The 21,456-nt window shown below is 43.8% G+C and overlaps 1 protein-coding gene across 4 annotated transcripts in view; it reads left to right on the top strand.

Annotated features, from left to right (window-relative positions):
* SCML2 (Scm polycomb group protein like 2) overlaps positions 1-21,456 on the top strand; it is a 175,515-nt gene that overhangs the window by 42,335 nt on the left and 111,724 nt on the right. For 3 of the 4 annotated variants that reach the window (XM_075336295.1, XM_075336294.1, XM_075336293.1), the window contains exon 2: positions 18,696-18,811. In XM_075336295.1, the coding sequence (XP_075192410.1) occupies positions 18,784-18,811 (28 nt within the window). In that variant the 5' untranslated portion in view covers positions 18,696-18,783. Of the gene's footprint in view, positions 1-18,695; positions 18,812-21,456 lie in introns of those variants that run through there. The other variant, XM_075336296.1, reaches the window with a different exon arrangement.

The raw sequence follows: 21,456 nt of genomic DNA, 5'->3' as shown, positions 1-21,456 counted from the left end.
CCAGATCCAGAACAGAACTTTATATAAAGTCCGGCTGGACCCGCAGAACCTGAATTTTCACGGGTTCGCTCACCTATACTTGCAAGCGCTGAAGTAAAGAAGTCTGGGATTAGTTCACAGTATGCTTCAGTAATTCTAGCCAGCTTCAAAACAGTGTTTATATTGTCAAACTTGTAAGGACTGCGCATGTTCTGCTGTCTAGCAATGGTGATCAGTCTTCAAGGTAACACACTGTAAACAAAAGCGTTAATTTTTCTGCAATTTTGAAAAGCAGTAAATTGCAAAAGTCCTTGTATATACATTCACTATCCAACACTATTTGAAAATTGCCTTGTTAGATAGGAACAGGACTTGAACTCTAGTGCCACTTATTGGAAGTAGCAATCCTAAACACTAGCCATCCATGAAGATCAGAATAACCTTTAAAAGATATGGCATCCACAAATGCATGTATTTTTGACTGAAATAATTTTTACAATAAGGTTTCATAAAAATATTGGACCATTTGGCTTCTATTCTGCAGTGTACAGCGAGTTATTGTAGTTCATACATCTCATGTGGACAGAACACCCCATGATTAGCTGCTGACGTGGTATCCGCACTGCAGCTAATATCAGACACTGGGAGCAGCGGTGGATCCGGGGCAGGTGAGTAACACAGGCTTTTTTATATTAAACCAAATGAGTGTGAATTTCTGAAAGGGGACATCCCCTTTAAGTGTAAATCAGCTAGTGAGCTCGCTATGACGGCAGGCTTTGTAATTCTTAGACTATATGTGCACATTAAGCAATTGTTGTTTTTTTGCCACATTTAGGCTGCTTTCACACTACGTCTTTTTAACATGCGTCCTGAACGTTTTTTTGCTGCAAAAGCGGATCCTGCTTTTACAGCAAAAAATGCATGCAAACGCATGTGTTACTTTGCGGGATCCTATCACTGGATGTTTAGGGGCGGGCATTGGAGTCATGTGATCGGGAGTGAGGGGAACTAAACGTGCCAGACTGGGAACCGGCTTCTTACAACTGCGGAGGCTCGTAACCAAGGTAAACATCGGGTATACTTGCTTGGATACCCGATATTTACTTTGGTTACAAGCGTCTGCAGCTGCTAGGAGCAGGGCTCCCTGCACACGTAACCAACGTAAACATCGGTTAACTAAGATAAGTGGTTACCCGATATTTACCTTGGTTACGAGTGTCCGCAGCTCTCAGGTGGGGGAGAGAGACAGGAGAGGGAGGGGGAGAGAGGGAGGGGAGAGACAGAGGGAGGAGAGAGAGAGACTGATCACGGGGCTGGTGTCTGGGCATGCTCAGTAGAGCAAGCAGGATCCTGCCTATCAGCACGCCAGCGTTCACATGCGTTTGCATGCTGTTTAGTCAGGATCCAGCAATTTGCAGAAGTTGGACGCAGCTCAAAAACGCTACAAGTAGCGTTTTTGAAGGATGTTAAAAAACTGCAAGTCGCTGGATCCTCACTATAACGCACGCAAACGCAGGTGAACGCATGTTAACGCGAGTCCATTGCAAATGCATTGAAATGAAAACGCATTTGCACTGGATCCGTTTCTGCGTTAAAAAAACGTTCAGGACGCATGTTAAAAAGACGTAGTGTGAAAGCAGCCTTATTCAAAATTAGAGCAAGACAATAAAAACTAAATGAATAAAAAAAAAAAGAACAGCACCATCACATCTGTGAAAATCTCCTTGTTCTCCTGAACTCCTCAGTGTAACTTTGGTAGTAATAAATAGTGGAGTTCAACTGCAGCAGGATAAAGGTATGATCAAACGCACCATGTTTGCTGTATTTTTCGCAGGAAATAATCCACTGTTATCAGCTAGTGAACATGAGCGATTTTACATACGGTAAAAAACAGACGTAAACAAACACACAGCGCTGCATAGACCCTGCAACATCTGCAAACTTGACTGGCCCGCAAAATCACATCCTGCCTGAGAACAGCTCACCGACAGATTCACAGTGAATGGAGGCCGTTTATTCTGAGCTGCGCTGCATAAATATATACTATAGTATGCAATACATGTATACCATGTCATATTTATACATTGGATTTGTGTGATAGGCAGTGCATAAATAGGTTGTTCTGAACAGCACATACCCTTGATACTAACAATTATTATATACTCCTCCCTGGCTAGTACTACGCCTCCAAGATGCGGTACAGGATAAGCAAAACATGGCTGCCACACGGGTTCATGGGTTGTGTTTGGTAATTCAGCTCGGCTCCATTAGACCACGTGCACATGATGAGTATTTGGTGAGTTTTTTACCTCAGTATTTGTAAGGCCACGTGAGTATTTTACCTCAGTATTTGTAAGGTCACGTGTATACACTGCGTATTTGGAGAGTTTTTTTTACCTCAGTATTTGTAAGGCCATGTGCAAACGTTGAGTATTTGGTGAGTTTTTACCTCAGTATTTGTAGCCAAAACCAGGAGTGTAACAATCAGAGGAAAAATATAATAGAAACACAAGCACCACTTTTGCATTTATTACCCACTCCTTCAGCCTTAAGGTGCTTTCACACATCCAGTTTTTGCCGTCAGGCACAATCCTGCGAATACCGGATAAAACGTATCCGGCGCCGGATGTTTTTATCCTCATTGAATTGTATTAGCGCCGGATTTTGCCTGATGCCCTTGCGTTTCATCCGACGTGCGCTGGATCCGGCGAAATTTCTGTGTCCATGCGGCGTGCTATAAAATAAAAGCCTATGGGTGCCGGATCCGTCGTAATGCGGCAAAAAACACATTCCACCATCAGATCAGTTTTTTTTAACTGAGCATGCTCAGATGTGTAAATTCCTTTCTGGTTAGAAAATTTCTCTCTCTCTCGTTCTGTCGGTCGGTCTCTGTCAGTCGGTCTTTTTCTCTCTCTGTGGGTCGGTCTTTTTCTCTGTGGCTCGGTCTTTTTCTCTCTGTCGGTCGGTCTCTTTCTCTCTTTGTCGGTCGGTCTTTTTCTCTGTCTCTGTCGGTCTCTCTCTCTTTCTCTCTCTCTCTGTCGGTCTCTTTCTCTCTGTCGGTCTCTTTCTCTCTGTCGGTCTCTTTCTCTCTGTCGGTCTCTTTCTCTCTGTCGGTCTCTTTCTCTCTGTCGGTCTCTCTCTCTTTCTTTCTCTCTCTTTCTCTCTCTCTCTTTCTCTCTCTGTCGGTCTCTCTCTCTCTCTTTCTCTCTCTCTGTCGGTCTCTCTCTCTCTCTTTCTCTCTCTCTGTCGGTCTCTCTCTCTCTCTCTCTTTCTCTCTCTCTGTCGGTCTCTCTCTTTCTCTCTCTGTCGGTCTCTCTCTTTCTCTCTCTCTCTGTCGGTCTCTCTCTTTCTCTCTCTCTCTGTCGGTCTCTCTCTTTCTCTCTCTCTCTGTCGGTCTCTCTCTTTCTCTCTCTCTCTGTCGGTCTCTCTCTTTCTCTCTCTCTCTGTCGGTCTCTCTCTTTCTCTCTCTCTCTGTCGGTCTCTCTCTTTCTCTTTCTCTCTCTTTCTCTCTCTCTTTCTCTCTCTGTCGGTCTCTCTCTCTCTTTCTCTCTCTCTGTCGGTCTCTCTCTCTCTCTTTCTCTCTCTGTCGGTCTCTCTCTTTCTCTCTCTCTGTCGGTCTCTCTTTCTCTCTCTCTCTGTCGGTCTCTCTTTCTCTCTCTCTCTCTCTCTCTGTCGGTCTCTCTCTTTCTCTCTTTCTCTCTCTGTCGGTCTCTCTCTCTCTTTCTCTCTCTGTCGGTCTCTCTCTTTCTCTCTCTCTCTGTCGGTCTCTCTCTTTCTCTCTCTCTCTGTCGGTCTCTCTCTTTCTCTTTCTGTCGGTCTCTTTCTCTCTGTCAGTCTCTGTCGGTCTCTTTCTCTCTGTCAGTCTCTGTCGGTCTCTTTCTCTCTGTCAGTCTCTGTCGGTCTCTTTGTCTCTCTCTGTCGGTCGGTCTCTTTCTCTCTCTGCCGGTCGGTCTCTTTCTCTCTCTGCCGGTCGGTCTCTTTCTCTCTCTGTGGGTCGGTCTCTTTCTCTCTCTCTGTCGGTGTCTCTCTCTCTCTGTTGGTCTCTCTCTCTCTGTTGGTCTCTCGTTCTCTCTGTCGGTCTCTCTCTTTCTTTCTCTCTCTCTCTCTGTCGGTCTTTCTCTCTCTCTCTCTCTCTCTGTCGGTCTTTCTCTCTTTCTCTCTCTGTCGGTCTTTCTCTCTTTCTCTCTCTGTCGGTCTCTTTCTCTCTCTCTGTCGGTCTCTTTCTCTCTCTGTCGGTCTCTTTCTCTCTCTCTGTCGGTCTCTTTCTCTCTCTCTGTCGGTCTCTTTCTCTCTCTCTCTGTCGGTCTCTTTCTCTCTCTCTCTGTCGGTCTCTTTCTCTCTCTCTCTGTCGGTCTCTTTCTCTCTCTCTCTGTCGGTCTCTCTTTCTCTCTCTCTCTGTCGGTCTCTCTTTCTCTCTCTCTCTGTCGGTCTCTCTTTCTCTCTCTCTGTCGGTCTCTTTCTCTCTCTCTGTCGGTCTCTTTCTCTCTCTCTCTGTCGGTCTCTTTCTCTCTCTCTCTGTCGGTCTCTCTTTCTCTCTCTCTCTGTCGGTCTCTCTTTCTCTCTCTCTCTGTCGGTCTCTCTTTCTCTCTCTCTCTGTCGGTCTCTCTTTCTCTCTCTCTCTCTGTCGGTCTCTTTCTCTCTCTCTGTCGGTCTCTCTTTCTCTCTCTCTCTGTCGGTCTCTTTCTCTCTGTCGGTCTCTTTCTCTCTGTCGGTCTCTCTCTCTCTGTCGGTCTCTCTCTCTCTGTCGGTCTCTCTCTCTCTGTCGGTCTCTCTCTCTCTGTCGGTCTCTCTCTCTCTGTCGGTCTCTCTCTCTCTGTCGGTCTCTCTCTCTCTGTCGGTCTCTCTCTCTCTGTCGGTCTCTTTCTCTCTGTCGGTCTCTTTCTCTCTGTCGGTCTCTTTCTCTCTGTCGGTCTCTCTCTCTCTTTCTCTCTGTCGGTCTCTTTCTCTCTGTCGGTCTCTTTCTCTCTGTCGGTCTCTTTCTCTCTGTCGGTCTCTCTCTCTCTGTCAGTCTCGGTCTCTCTGTCAGTCTCGGTCTCTCTCTCTGTCGGTCTCTCTCTCTCTCTCTGTCGGTCTCTCTCTCTCTGTCGGTCTCTCTGTCTGTCGGTCTCTCTCTCTGTCGGTCTCTCTCTGTCGGTCTCTCTCTCTCTCTCTCTGTCGGTCTCTCTCTCTCTGTCGGTCTCTCTCTCTCTGTCGGTCTCTCTCTCTCTGTCGGTCTCTCTCTCTCTGTCGGTCTCTCTCTCTCTGTCGGTCTCTCTCTCTCTCTGTCGGTCTCTCTCTCTCTCTGTCGGTCTCTCTCTCTCTCTGTCGGTCTCTCTCTCTCTCTGTCGGTCTCTCTCTCTCTCTGTCGGTCTCTCTCTCTCTGTCGGTCTCTGTCTCTCTCTCTCTGTCGGTCTCTGTCTCTCTCTCTCTGTCGGTCTCGGTCTCTCTCTCTCTGTCGGTCTCGGTCTCTCTCTCTCTGTCGGTCTCGGTCTCTCTCTCTCTGTCGGTCTCGGTCTCTCTCTCTCTGTCGGTCTCGGTCTCTCTCTGTCGGTCTCTCTCTCTCTGTCGGTCTCTCTCTCTCTCTGTCGGTCTCTCTCTCTCTCTGTCGGTCTCTCTCTCTCTCTGTCGGTCTCTCTCTCTGTCGGTCTCTCTCTCTGTCGGTCTCTCTCTCTCTGTCTGTCTGTCTGTCGGTCTCTCTCTCTCTGTCGGTCTCTCTCTCTCTGTCGGTCTCTCTCTCTCTCTGTCGGTCTCTCTCTCTCACCCCCTCTCTCATACTCACTGATCAGCGGCGCAGCGCTACACAGCAGTCACAACGCTCCCGCAGCTTCTCCTGCTTTGAAAATGCCGGCCGCTCAGTATTCCATCTTGTATTCACTGCTTCCCCCGCCCACCGGCGCCTATGATTGATTGCAGTCAGACGAGTCCCCACGCTGAGTTACAGCTGTCTCACTGCAACCAATCACAGCCACCGGTGGGCGGGTCTAAATCTTGCAGTAAAATAAATAAATAAATTTAAAAAAAAAAGGCATGCGGTCTCCCCCAATTTTGATACCAGCCAAAGTAAAGCCACACGGCTGAGGGCTGGTATTCTCAGGACGGGGAGCCCCACATTATGGGGAGCCCCCCAGCCTAAAAATATCAGCCAGCAGCCGCCCGGAAATGCCGAATCCATTAGATGTGACAGTCCCGGGACTCTACCCAGGCTCATCCCGAATTGCCCTGATGCGGTGGCAATCGTGGTAATAAGGAGTCAATGGCAGCCCATAGCTGACACTAAGTCCTAGCTTAGTGATGGCAGGTGTCTATGATACACCCCCCCATCACTAAACTAGTGAAAGTAAATAAACACAAACACCGAAAAATCCTTTATTTGAAATAAAAGACAAAAAAACACCCCCTTTCACCACTTTATTAATCCCCAAATACCCCTCCAGGTCCGACGTAATCCACACGAGATCCCATGACGCTTTCATCTCTGCTACATTGGAAGCTGGACTGGAGCAGCTGTAGAACACAACCTCTCACTGTGAGCTCCACAGAGCAACTGAAGTGAGTTGCGCTGTCAGCGGTGATGTCACTCAGGTTACCCGCGGCCACAGCTGGATCCTCGGTACAAACTGCTACAACGGATCAGTTTTTTTTACCGGATCCGTCGCATCAGTTTTACCACAATCTGCGACGGATCCGTTGCATCAGGCACAAACTGGATTGTATAAAAACAAAAAAGTGAGCCGGAGTATGAGATGGTATACATGGAACTTGTGAGACCATGTTCACACTGTCACTTAATATTGTTTACTAAGTACCCTATGTTTATATGCACTATGCTTTATTTCGTTACAGCAGGGTATGTTTTCACAATTTTTTTCCTTGGTTTATCTTTGTCTCATGGACAGTGTAAACATGGTCTCACAAGTTCCATGTATACCATCTCATACTCCGGCTCACTTTTTTGTTTTTATGTAGTTTTTTTGTATTCAGTACAAACAGGGAGTGGCCCCCTTCTCAGCGAGCTGGACATTTCATTCTGTGAATCCCCCTGACTGTGTGTGTCCTGTTGGGACCCGGTCGCTCTCAGCCCTTAGCCACATTGAGGCCTATTTTAGACCCATGGTAAGGTTTTAATATTAGAGAGTGTAGGTACTATCCCAACTGGGTACACCTTGGCGTTGGTGGGATAGCTTTATGCTTTTTTGATCAAAAACAGTGTTTACTAAGTACCCTATGTTTATATGCACTATGCTTTTATTTAGTTACAGCAGGGTGTTTTCACAATTTTTTTCCTTGGTTTCACAAACTGGATTGTGCCTGACAGCAGAAACCGGATGTGTGAAAGTAGCCTTACAGGGCATGCCACATAATCACATCCTAAAATTAAGGGTACGGTCACACGAGCGTTGAAATTGGACGAGTGCAATGCGAGAAAATCTCGCATTGCACTCTGACCAATGTTAGTCAATGAGGGAGAGCAGTTGGTCAGCTTTCTCGCATCCAGACTCTGGATGTGAGAAAAGTCACAACCTGCTGCAATTTTCTGCGAGAGCCGTATCACTCGCGCCCATTTAAATAAATGGGTGCGAGAGATACATTGGACTGCACTCAGATGTTATCGAAGTGCAGTGCGATATACGCACAGGCCGACAATGGAGGAGATGGGGGACTAACTCCTCCCTCTCCTCCGCAGCGCCCGCCCCCAACTTCACAGCTGTTACCTAATTGCAGGATCGGGTCACAGTCGCATGACACTCGGCTCATGCTCACAGCCGAGAGTCATTAGCATATCGCATCTGATGCTTTCGCATCGGTTGCCATACGCACGTGTGAGTCCAGTCTTACACCAATTATCGGACTCCAAGGCCACATGCACATGTTGAGTAATTGGATGAGATTTTTACCTCAGTATTTGTAAGTTTAAGATCAGGAGTGGGTCATAGCACCATAATTATACAGTATACAGTTTGAAGTTTGTATGAAAAAGTTTAATAAATAAACAGTTTACAAAAAAAAAGATCAGGAGTGGGTAAAAAAAACGCAGAAGTGGTGCATGAGTTTCTTTTATACCATATTTTTCAGACTATATGTCTAGATGCTCGTACCATAAGAAGCACCTAGGTTTTAAAGGAGGAACATAGGAAAAAGTTTTAGCAAATAGTGTAGTCATAAGACACACTAATGGGGGAATCTGCTGCTGACATTGTTATGGGGGGGATCCTGGGCCCCATCCTGGTATATATGTTCCCCATCATGGGCTCATCCTGGTATGTATGCCTCCTGTTATGCCGCTTTTTTAACACACTCGCTTTCTATCTGTTACAGCAGTGACCATGCTCCTGCATCCCCTGACCCCACCGCCACCCACCCCACAGTAAGCCAGGTACATTTGGGCTATAAGGCTATGTGCGTAATGGATGCAGTGTGTCTGCAGAATAGATGCCGATTTCATGCGCTCTGGATGCTGCCTCTCCCTTAGACAGAGTGGGAGCATCCAAAGCACACCAAATAAGTGACATGCTACTTTTTTGAGCGCAGAGATTTGGATCAAAATTTCAGCATGCAAATCGCTGCGCTCTCAAATGCAACGTGCAGATGCATTATGCAAAATCTTCATAGATTGTGCTGGGGACACAGGACGCATGCGTTTACGTTGCAGTGCAATATGCAGTGTAAACGCATGAAATTATGCAAATTGTGCACATAGCCTAATACACACCCCCATTTTCCGCCAAAATGTTTGGAAAAAATAAGTACCGCGGGTACATCTGATCAAATACGGCGTTTTCCTCTGACTGTTCCATACTGAGATAATAAAAACCTCACGTGTCCTTACAAATACTGAGTTAAAAAAACTCTCCGAATACTCAACTTGTGCCTTTTGGTCCTACAAATACTAAGGTAAAAAAACTCACCAAATACACAATGTGTGCACATGGTCTTACAAGTACTGAGGTAAAAAACTCACCAAATGCTAAACTTGTGCACGTGGCCTTACATATACTGAGGTAATAACTCAAAAATACAGAATGTGTGCACGTGGCTTTACAAATACTAAGGTAAAAAACTCACCAAATGCTCAGTGTGCAGTACCACTTATAGCCTTTGGTTAGGGGTGGTGCTGTTTTTGGAAGGAAACAGAAGGGTTTTTTTTTTTTTTTTAGCCCTGCAAAACCTTGCTTAGGCCTCCGTCGCACATCCGTGCCTCCGGTCCGTTTTTGCCATTTTTTGCACGTATCGGAGACATGTGCTTACGTTGAATCATTTATTTTCATGTTAAAAGCCGCACGTCAGTATTTTTTCACGGAGTGTGTGTACGTTCTGTGCATACGTGTGTCCGTTTAGAAAAAGCGCTGACATGTCTGTGTTGCTCCGGGATCACGTACTCACGGACCCACTACATCCTATGGGTCCGTGTTGTACGTACGTGATACGGATGATGTCCGTGTGGCTCAAATCAAGTTTGTTACAAAATTAAATACTTGCAGGTGGCCAAGATACCCTACAATATCCAACATAAAAAAACTAAGGCCTCCGTGGATAATGGCATGGTTGTAGTATATATCCAACTACATTGAATATCCAAGTAAAAAGACCAACAGGTTCATTAATTGTGGATAATTATAAGAATGTGCTAATCAAATCCACCTATGTGTCATTATTCCCAACAAATAATCATTAACTTCATTTGATGAAGATGTGAAAAACGGACAAGATACGGAAAGCATACGGAACACACACCTGACGTATTACACGCACAGAAAAACGCACACACGTAACACACCCGTAATGCACATAGACACTACACGGAGAGGAAAAACGGACTCCAAAAACAGAACACGGACTACAAAAATGGACATCGTCACATGTACGTTTTTTTCACGTGAGTGTGGCACAGGCCTTAGAGAAATATTTTTACTGGTTAAAAAGATTTAGTGCTTCCTCTGAATAGCTGTAAGGCTAGTTTCACACTTGCGTTCAGCGCATTCCGTCACTATGGAGAATAGCGCAGTCCGTTAACGGACCGCGCTATTCTCCATAGAGTTGTATGGACGACGCACTGTAACACAAGTGTCTGCGTTGCATCCGCTAGACGACACAGCGGCGTTATTTTGACGCGTCTAGCGGATTGAACGCTGCATTTAACTGTTTTCTGCGCTTGGCGGAGTGTCAAAAAAACGCAATCTGCAGGAATCCGTTAGGCGTCCGTTGGTTTTATAATGGACGCCTATGGTGGCGGATTCCGTTAGAATGCGTCATTTGATGGATTCCGTTAACGCAGCTGACTTTACACAACTGCGCATGCTCAGATGTGTAAAGTCAAGGAAAAAAAACTACAACGGATTGCGTTATTTTGTACGATCTGTAGCATGCGTTGTGCCACTATATGCAACGCATCCGTTGCATGCGTCACACAACGCAATGCTACGGATCCCGTTCAACGCAAGTGTGAAACTAGCCTTATAAGTTTGCTTGATTATGGAAAACTCCCTTGTAAACTATGGGAATCACAGGAATAGTTTTCAGTTGCGGGAACCTCCACGATCAGACTTCCTAACTGCATCTTCGCTTTGCTAGGTGATAAAGCCAAGCACGCTGCAGTTTGTCAGTGTGCCAACATTGCCAGAATATAGTAGTGAGCTGCTAGCAAAAGTGTTTCACTTGTAGCTGCTCCAATCAGACCTAGGGATGTTTATGGTATCTGTAATAGCAGTGGTGGTAAAACCCAGCTGGGCTGGTGAGGAGGAGCCACACACTCTTTCATCTGCACCATACCTGCTCGGGAATTAGAGGACACATTAGTGTTGGATGGTGCTGATCAACACGTGGCTTTCCAGCGGTTATAGGGGATCGCTGGCATTTCTACATCACTATGAAAAGTATTTCCCATGGTACTGGACATTAATTATCACAGGGGCTCCAGCTCGTCGGGGTAAGTGACACACTGCGTACTTATATTGTGACTTTTTTTTTCTTTGTGATCTGCTACTCGCTCTAATTTTTTTTTTTTTTGTGTCTGCATTTCCTCACATTGCCCTGTAATAGATATAGATTTATCATAATTATAGTAATGTGGCTTCTTTTTACATATAAACACTAGTTTTATATAATTCTTTACCAGATAATTCCCCTTGTGCAGTTTTCCATGTATAGAGTGTATTGCATACTTTTTAAGGCTATGTGCGCACTAGAAAGTGCCTTTTTTTTCTTAAGAACATTCCGGACCCTCTGAATGAATCCCGCACCCGCGGATTTTCCGCAAGTTGGTCCTTGCGGATTTTTACCATTAACTATATGGCAAAAAGCGCAGGTACCTGCAGAAAAGAAGTGACATGCTTATTAATTCCGCAGCGGAAAATCCATGGGTAAATCCGCAGGTATAAAAAAAACGTAATGTGTGTACAGCATTTTTTAAAACCCGTAGGCTTTGCTGGTAAATTACTGCAGCAATGTTAGGCCCTGTGCGCACTTGCCGTTTTTTTGCCGCGGATTTCCTGCGGTTTTGCTGCATGTTTCGCTGCATGTTATGTTCATAACATCTCTGCAGTGCTTCACCAGCAAAACCTATGGGGAAAAAAAAATGCTGTGCGCACAATGCGGATTTTGACAGCTGCATGTTTTGCTGCGGGATTTCCGTAGCAAAAACAATTGCATGTCACTTCTTTTCCGCACGTCGCTGCGGGATTTCACTCCATTGACTGCAATGTAATCGTGTAATCGCAAATTCTGTGCGGTTCATTGCGTTTTCCTGCGTTATTCCCTCCGGTATTTTGCGGTTTACCTGCGGTAATGTACATTGCTGCCTGCGGTTTGCAGGGAAGTGATGTCATTATAACAGGAAGAGGAAGCGGAGCAGAGAGTAAACACACACATCACAGACACAGACATAGAATACACACACACACACACACACACACACACACACACATGACATATAGGAAAAAAAAACACGTGGGCTCCGCCATATTTTTACCGTCCAGCCGAGGTAAGCACACAGCGGCGGCCCGGTATTCTCAGGCTGGGGAGGGCGAGGGGCAGGGTTAATGCCTCCTTCCTCCCGCAGCCGAGAATATCAGCCCGCAGCTGCCCCGGAACTGTCGCATCCATTATGCGGCAGTACCGGAGTGTCCCCGGCTCTTCCTGTTGCCGTGATGCGGTGGCAAATCAGGGTAATATAAGGAGGTGGCAAATCAGGGTAATATAAGGAGTTAATGGCAGCGGATCGCCGCCACTAAATCCAGGCTTGATCATGGCAGCGTCTATGTGACAGCTGACATGATCAACCCGTAAGTAAAGTGAAAAAACACACACACCGAAAAATTCTTTATTTTAAATAAAACACAAAAAAGCCCCTGGTTCACCCATTTTATTAACCCCCCAAAACACACAGCTCTGGCATAATCCACATTCTCCGATGCTTGCATCCAGCCGCGACTGACACACAGCGCTGAATGAATGCAGCATCGCAACGAGACAGCAGAGGTAACCACAGGGCATTTCCCACAGCCGGTAATGTGAACACACTACCGCTCGGAGAAATGCAGCGTGTGCTCACAGGGACTCTATCTATCCCTCTATCTATCTATCCCTCTATCTATCTATCCCTCTATCTATCTATCCCTCTATCTATCTATCCCTCTATCTATCTATCCCTCTATCTATCTATCCCTCTATCTATCTATCCCTCTATCTATCTATCCCTCTATCTATCTATCCCTCTATCTATCTATCCCTCTATCTATCTATCCCTCTATCTATCTATCCCTCTATCTATCTATCCCTCTATCTATCTATCCCTCTATCTATCTATCCCTCTATCTATCTATCCCTCTATCTATCTATCCCTCTATCTATCTATCCCTCTATCTATCTATCCCTCTATCTATCTATCCCTCTATCTATCTATCCCTCTATCTATCTATCCCTCTATCTATCTATCCCTCTATCTATCTATCCCTCTATCTATCTATCCCTCTATCTATCTATCCCTCTATCTATCTATCCCTCTATCTATCTATCCCTCTATCTATCTATCCCCTCTATCTATCTTATCCCTCTATCTATCTATCCCTCTATCTATCTATCCCTCTATCTATCTATCCCTCTATCTATCTATCCCTCTATCTATCTATCCCTCTATCTATCTATCCCTCTATCTATCTATCCTCTATCTATCTATCCCTCTATCTATCTATCCTCTATCTATCTATCCCTCTATCTATCTATCCCTCTATCTATCTATCCCTCTATCTATCTATCCCTCTATCTATCTATCCCTCTATCTATCTATCCCTCTATCTATCTATCCCTCTATCTATCTATCCCTCTATCTATCTATCCCTCTATCTATCTATCCCTCTATCTATCTATCCCTCTATCTATCTATCCTATCTATCTATCTATCTATCTATCTATCTATCCCTCTATCTATCTATCCCTCTATCTATCTATCCCTCTATCTATCTATCTCCTCTATCTATCTATCCCTCTATCTATCTATCCCTCTATCTATCTATCCCTCCCTTCTATCTATCTATCCCTCTATCTATCTATCCTCTATCTATCTATCCCTCTATCTATCCCTCTATCTATCTATCCCTCTATCTATCTATCTATCCCTCTATCTATCTATCTATCTATCCCTCTATCTATCTATCTATCTATCCCTCTATCTATCTATCTATCTATCTATCCCTCTATCTATCTATCTATCCCTCTATCTATCTATCCCTCTATCTATCTATCCCTCTATCTATCTATCCCTCTATCTATCTATCCCTCTATCTATCTATCCCTCTATCTATCTATCCCTCTATCTATCTATCCCTCTATCTATCTATCTATCTATCCCTCTATCTATCTATCTATCCCTCTATCTATCTATCTATCCCTCTATCTATCTATCTATCCCTCTATCTATCTATCTATCCCTCTATCTATCTATCCCTCTATCTATCTATCCCTCTATCTATCTATCCCTCTATCTATCTATCCCTCTATCTATCTATCTATCCCTCTATCTATCTATCCCTCTATCTATCTATCCCTCTATCTATCTATCCCTCTATCTATCTATCCCTCTATCTATCTATCCCTCTATCTATCTATCCCTCTATCTATCTATCCCTCTATCTATCTATCCCTCTATCTATCTATCCCTCTATCTATCTATCCCTCTATCTATCTATCCCTCTATCTATCTATCCCTCTATCCCTCTATCTATCTATCCCTCTATCTATCTATCCCTCTATCTATCTATCCCTCTATCTATCTATCCCTCTATCTATCTATCCCTCTATCTATCTATCCCTCTATCTATCTATCCCTCTATCTATCTATCTATCTATCCCTCTATCTATCTATCTATCTATCCCTCTATCTATCTATCTATCCCTCTATCTATCTATCTATCCCTCTATCTATCTATCTATCCCTCTATCTATCTATCTATCCCTCTATCTATCTATCTATCCCTCTATCTATCTATCTATCCCTCTATCTATCTATCCCTCTATCTATCTATCCCTCTATCTATCTATCCCTCTATCTATCTATCTATCCCTCTATCTATCTATCTATCCCTCTATCTATCTATCTATCCCTCTATCTATCTATCTATCCCTCTATCTATCTATCTATCCCTCTATCTATCTATCTATCCCTCTATCTATCTATCTATCCCTCTATCTATCTATCCCTCTATCTATCTATCCCTCTATCTATCTATCCCTCTATCTATCTATCCCTCTATCTATCTATCCCTCTATCTATCTATCCCTCTATCTATCTATCTATCTATCCCTCTATCTATCTATCTATCCCTCTATCTATCCCATCTCTCAGAAGGAAATTACTTTTTTTTTTTTCTTTTTTTTCTTTTTTCAATGTGCTTTATTGCATTGAATGCATTAAAGCACATGTACCAACCCGCATGCGTCAAAACCGTGGCAATACCGCAAACAATACCGCAGTTAAACCGCGGCAAACCGCATGCGGTTTTCGGGTGCGGTTTACCACGTTTTACCGCGGGTGCGGTAATCTTTCAGACCCTGCGGAATTTTCTTAAGAAAATTCCGTTTTCCAGTGTGCACAGGGCCTTAGACACATTTTCTGCAGCAAATCCGTGGTAAATCCGCAGCGTGTGCACAGGGCCTTAATCCTTGTCTTATTCTTCTACACTTCTGATGGATTCTGTAGATTTGACTAGTGTGTTTCTGTTTCTCAGATCCGATCAGAGCGTCGTATGTAAATCCACAAGTACCATGTCCACCAGGCATTGATTTTGTTAAAGGACATATGCTAGAAAGCTGAGAGAATCACAAACACGTGAGCGCTTTAATACAAATAATGAACTCCGAAGTGGCTTCAAAGGAGTGACCGGTTTGATGTGAACATCAAAATCATATGATTACAAGCAGAAATCCCCTGATCCTCAAGCAACTGACACTTAAAAGCGAGACTTAAACCTTTGTTAAATAAAATGCAGAATGAGGATGATTTCTCACTTTCCTAACGTGCGCACATTATGTGCCGCGTCTCTGCTGTGTTTAATGTTTGGTTTCTTTAGATTCAGGCTGTGAACATTTCTTTGATCCTGGAAATATAACCTGTCACTATCCAGGGTGCCCGTCCTCTCCTGCTATTCTCTATTTTTCATCTCTTGCCTTTATTACTACTGTACTTCTCCAGTATTTTATAGACTTCTGTCTTCTTTGATACATGCCCTAAGCCAGAGGCTCTATTCCTGACAGATTGTGATGCCAACATGCGACCATCTGATATCCCCGGGTGACATGTTTTTATGGAAACTTGGTATGAATTCAAATCACTAAATAAATCATTGTAAAAAAACAAATAAATACTTATGTCTATTAAAAATATTCTGACTGGAGGGATGTTTTTGGGGGTTAATAAAGTAGTGAAAGAGGATGCTTTTTTAAGCCTTTTATTACAAATAAAGGATTTTTTTTTAGGAGTTAGTGTTTATTTACTTTCACTTACAGATCAGTGATGGGGGGTGGGGGGTGTCTCATAGACGCCTGCCATGACTAAGCTAGGGCTTAGTAGCACCTGTGGGCTGTTAACTCCTTATTACCCCGATTGCCATTGCACCAGGGCAACGGTAAGGCTATGTGCGCATGTTGCGTTCTGCCCTGCAGAAATTTCTGCAGTGATTTGAACAGCGCATGTGCGCTTCAAATCGCTGCAGAAAGAGTCCGTAATGAAAAAAAAAAAAGCCGATTCCATGCGCTCTGACTGCAGCTCCTCCCATAGACAGAGCAGTTGCTGCAGGCAGAGCGCAGGAAATAAGTGACATGTCACTTCTTAGAACCAGGGCTGTGGAGTCGGTAAGCCAAACCTTCGACTCCGACTCCGACTCCTCAAATTCTCTTGCACCGACTCCGACTCCAGCTCCGACTCCGACTCCGGCTCCGACTCCGACTCCTACATATATTGCTTATAGTTAGGTGAAAAATTTATTGTAATACATGAATATGTGTATGTGAACATCAGACATTTAATAATTTTTATGATACAATAATCAAGATATTTGGATAGAACATAAAATATATTTATTGGAATACAACTTTAGAACACAAAAAACTGTAATAAATTGTAAATATGTAATACACTATGTAATATACAGTAGATTACATATATATCTTGTGTGTGTATATACACTGTATATATATATATATATATATATATAATTACATATTTACAATTTATTAGTTTTTTGTGTTCTAAAGTTGTATTCCAATAAATATTTTATGTTCTATCCAAATATCTTGATTATTGTATCATAAAAAACAATTAAATGTCTGATGTTCACATTGTACTACAATAAATTTTTCACTTAAATATAAGCATTATACTAAATGTTATTATTTAGTAAAATATTCAGAACATTCTGCATTGCACTCCTGTCCCCAATTTATTATATATTTTAGGAGTCGGAGTCGGTGCATTTTATACCGACTCCGACTCCGACTCCACCAAAATGAGCTCCGACTCCGACTCCACGACTCCGACTCCACAGCCCTGCTTAGAACGCGCGCTTAGGGCAGCAGCCGAAGCGCTGCGCTCTAATACGCCACGTGCGCACGTCTCCTGCATAATCTTCATAGATTATGCTGGGGACGCAGGACACATGCAGTTACGCTGCGGTGCAGATCGCAGCGTAACTGCATGCAAATACGCAATGTGCGCACATAGCCTTAGAGTTGGGCCCAGCGTTAGAATTGGCACATCTTATGGATATGCCACTTCTGAACCGGCTGTAAGCTGCTATTGCTAGGCTGGAAAGGGCCAAATAAAAATGGCCCTTCCCACCCTATTAATATCATTCCCCCAGTTGTCTGCTGTACCCTGGCTGGTTTTAGAAAAATGGGGGAGACATCACGTCATTTTTTTTAAAAATCCCCCCCCCCCCGCCAAAAAACAAAAAAACAGCTGGCCAAGCTAGCTATTCCTCTATCGAGCTATTCTGTTATTTCTTTCTATTTATTCTATATGTTCTTTCTATCTAATCATTGTATCTAATTTTCTATCAAATATCCTATCCTATTTTTTTTTTTCTCCTTTTAAAAAATGCATTAACAAAAACACGGTGTTTAGTTGTCAAAGTCTGCTAGAGGATGCAGTTTTGTTGTCAAGCCTAAAACGCAGCGTGCGCACATACCCTAATATGCATAGGCCCAGACACTCGTAGATTTCTGTGGTTTCCAATGAAGTCAGTAAAGCCCAGAAGTTTATTGATGCTACTAAGCTTGGCAGTAAATGCGTTTCTGTTTTTCACTTTTAGTTTATTGCTGTGCATTGAGCTAAAAAGCCTTAGAAGTTCTTTCCGCCAGAAAGGCTGAGATACCTAATTCATATGATCTGGCTCCTTTTGAGGAAATAATTTAATCGAGGGTGTTTTTGAGTGCTATGTATTAGGCATAATAAAAGTATTAATACTCCCTTCAGAGCATATCATTTGATGTAGTAGTAATTCATGATACACTTGGTTATCGCACATGTGTCCTATGCTGCTTGAAATACAGTTTGCCTTGATTCATTGTGTGGTGACTAGGGATGATCGAATACCTCAAATATTTGGCCTCACGAATATCCGACGAGTAGGTCGCCGCTATGCGAATATTCGATGCACAATGTAAGTCTATGGGAAGCCCGAATAGTTCCGAATAGTTGTTATTCGGGTTTCCCATAGACTTACATTGCGCATCGAATATTCGCGAATAGTCAAATAGCGGCGACCTATTCGGCAAATATTCGCAAAGCTGAATATTTGAGGTATTCGGTCATCCCTAGTGGTGACCATAGAATTTACAGCTTTTCCTATAACTTTTTCGTTTAAGGGAAAACTTTCCCCACAGTTCCCGCAAGTCACGTGTTGTCTGGTACTGATAGGAAGAAGACCTCTATCACCTATGTGTGAAGAAGTGGGGGATAACAGGAAATGTCAGTGCCCCGATGTCAGGACTAATAGGCAGGTCATTGATTTATGGCCACAAAGTCTGTGCTCTTTACTTCACACACATGGTTTATGGATCCCTGAATGCCTGGCTGTTCTTAAAGCAAAGAAAATAACAATTCTGCCACATATTCGCAGAAATCCATAGACTGGTATAAGAAGGGAAAACTTGTTGAGGGATCTGAGAAGTGCACTGGAGATTTAGGTCTCCTGGAATGACATGATTAGGGTTAGTTTTAATTACAGCCTCCTTTTTATTCTTTCTAGAAAGCCACCACGGTGAGAGAACAGAGGGCCATTAAGACACTAAACAGCTTCTTTCCGGGACAGCTTTGTTTGAAGAGCACCATTCACCATGAAGACTACAACAAAAAGAACAAAAGGTAGATGTCTCCCATGCCCACCCTTGGTTTTATTTTAGTCTGCTTGTCATCGTACAGGTTACAGAACACATTGCTTGTTTTGTCACAACATATGCTAATCTTGTGTCCCCAAGGATGGTTATTTTTATATATGGGAACAATAAAGATCTAGCATATAAAATTATCACAAGATCATTTTCTGACCTGCCTAGTTATAGAAAGGAATGGTTGTCTACCAAAATGCCAAACCGATCTAGAAACAGTCAGTTGTCCGAATTTGGGATCTATAGAAATAAAGCAGAAAATGGGTGTCTTGTGTGTTTTGAATGCAACACCACAGTTTTTCCCAGAGGCTTAAAAATTAATGCAACGGCGCCTAAAGTGTTGCTTTTAAAGAGACAGCAACCTGATAAGTCGCTCTAAAGGGTGCTTTACACGCTGTGACATCGCTAGCGATCTCGTTAGCATCTGTGATCTAGCGTGTCACATCGCTATCTGCCGAGATCGCACATAGGTCATTTTTATAGTGCCGGTGGCATGTGCGATCTTGGTAGATCGCATCTGCGATCTAGCGTGTCACATCGTTAACAAGATCGCTAGCGATGTCGCAGCGTGTAAAGGCCCAGTCACACACAACGACTTACCAGCGATCCCGAAAACGATGCGACCTGATAGAGATCGCTGGTAAGTCGCTGGGAGGTCGCAGGTGAGATGTCACACTGTCAGATCTTACCAGCGATGCAGGAACAATACAGGTCGCAGTAGCGACCTGTATAACGATCTCAGCAGTCACTGTGACCCTGTCACACAGCGTCAAACACAGCGATGTGTCCTGCCCAGCAGGACATCGCCTTTGAAGAAAATGGCCTTGACCATTCTGCAATGACTAGAGATCTCACAGCAGGGGCCTGATCGCTGGTAGATGTCACACATAACAAGGTCGCTAACGGGATCGCTACTGCGTCACAGAAACCGTGACTCAGCTGCGATCTCGCTAGCGATCTCGTTATGTGTGACGGTACCTTAAAGCACCCTTAAGGCCCTGTGCGCACACTGCGGTTTTTGCCACGGTTTTCGCAGCAGAAAAGGTGCGGTTTTTGTTCCTAACCTTGCTGCAGTCTTTCCCCAGCAAAACTTATGGGAAAAAAAAATACTGTGCACACACTACGTTTTTTTTTTGTTTTTTTTTTTACCTCTAGGTTTTGCTGCAGAATTTCTGCAGCAAAAAGAATAAGCATGTCACTTCTTTTCCACAGGTATCTGCGTTTTTTGCCATAGATAATGGATAAAAAAACAGAGGGACCAACCCGCGGCAAAACCACGGGTGCGTTATTACTGCGGTTTTTGCAGTAGTCTGCCAGAGAGTCCAAATTTTTGTTAAGAAAAAGTTATTTCTCAGTGCGCACATGGCCTTAAGTCTGTATCTATAGAACGGCTTTCAACAACCAGTGCACAAGTAACTGGGGCCTTATGAAGATTGCTTCACAGTAAGATTGCTCTGGCCGTATGGACAACTAGTACAGTCTGACTGTGAGGCAGGTTTCATAATTCAGGCTTTTGATCTTTCAGCACACACATATTTTTTTGAGATATATAAATATTAGATTCCCCTATTAGATCTCTGACCAGTGTGAGGTGATTACTAAGGGCCACTAAAGACTGTTTTGTTGGTGGTTTTTTTTTTTTTTTTTATAAAATGCCGCCCAAAAAACCTCAAACATTTCAATATTTAATAAAAATGTGGGGTTTTTTTTTCAACTACTTTAACACTGAATTTGTCAACTTCAGGGTGAAACTGAAAATGTAACCTTAGCAAGTGTAACCAACAATTTAACATCTCATGTAATAGTCTAAAATGTTGTTAGCTGCTTCTGTGAAGCAAGCATGAATCAGGCAGTCTTTCACTCAGTGCTTGTTTAGCCGGCTAATGTGCATGGTCATGTTTCCCTGTACTGTATGACGCAAATCTTCTAAGGGGAGACTTTTTATTGTCAGCAGGTCAACAAATAAACTATTGCAATTAAGGCTACTTTCACACTTGCGTTGTGCGGCATCCGTCGCATTGTGTGACGGATGTAACGGATGTGTTGCATATAGTGGCACAACTGATGCGCCGGATCCTGCAAAACAACGGAATCCGTTGTAGCTTTTTTTTTCAGCAATTTACTCAACTGAGTGCGCAGTTGTGTAAAGACGGATCCGTCACAGGAATCCGTCAAATGACAGATTCCGCCACCATATGCTTCCATTATAAAAATGACGGACGCTGACGGAATACAGCACACTGCATTTTTTTGACGCTCTGGGAAGCGCAGAAAAACACTACACGCTGCGTTCTTTCCGCCCGGAGGATGCAACTCAGCGTCGGCCGGCGGATGCAACGCAGGGCCATCAGTCGCAATATGTCATCCATAAAAGTCTAAGGGAAGCAGCGGAATCCATTAACAGATTCCGCTGTTTTCCAGAACGGCGGATTGCGACTGAAGGAAAAAAAACGCAAGTGTGAAACTAGCCTAAGGCCTCTTTCACATCGCGTTTTTCTCTACATCCACAGGTCCCGTCGGGGCATCCGTCCGGACCACCCCTCCCCCACTTTGCAAAACGTGCTCTGGACGCATGCGCCCGACAGGGCCATTCACTGTTATGGAGCGCACTGCGTTAGCTTG

This window comes from Anomaloglossus baeobatrachus, chromosome 2, assembly GCF_048569485.1.
Source record: "Anomaloglossus baeobatrachus isolate aAnoBae1 chromosome 2, aAnoBae1.hap1, whole genome shotgun sequence".
In the NCBI taxonomy this organism is placed as follows: Eukaryota; Metazoa; Chordata; class Amphibia; order Anura; family Aromobatidae; genus Anomaloglossus; species Anomaloglossus baeobatrachus.
Note: the sequence above shows the minus strand (reverse complement) of the source record. Positions and strands in the feature narration are given on the sequence as shown.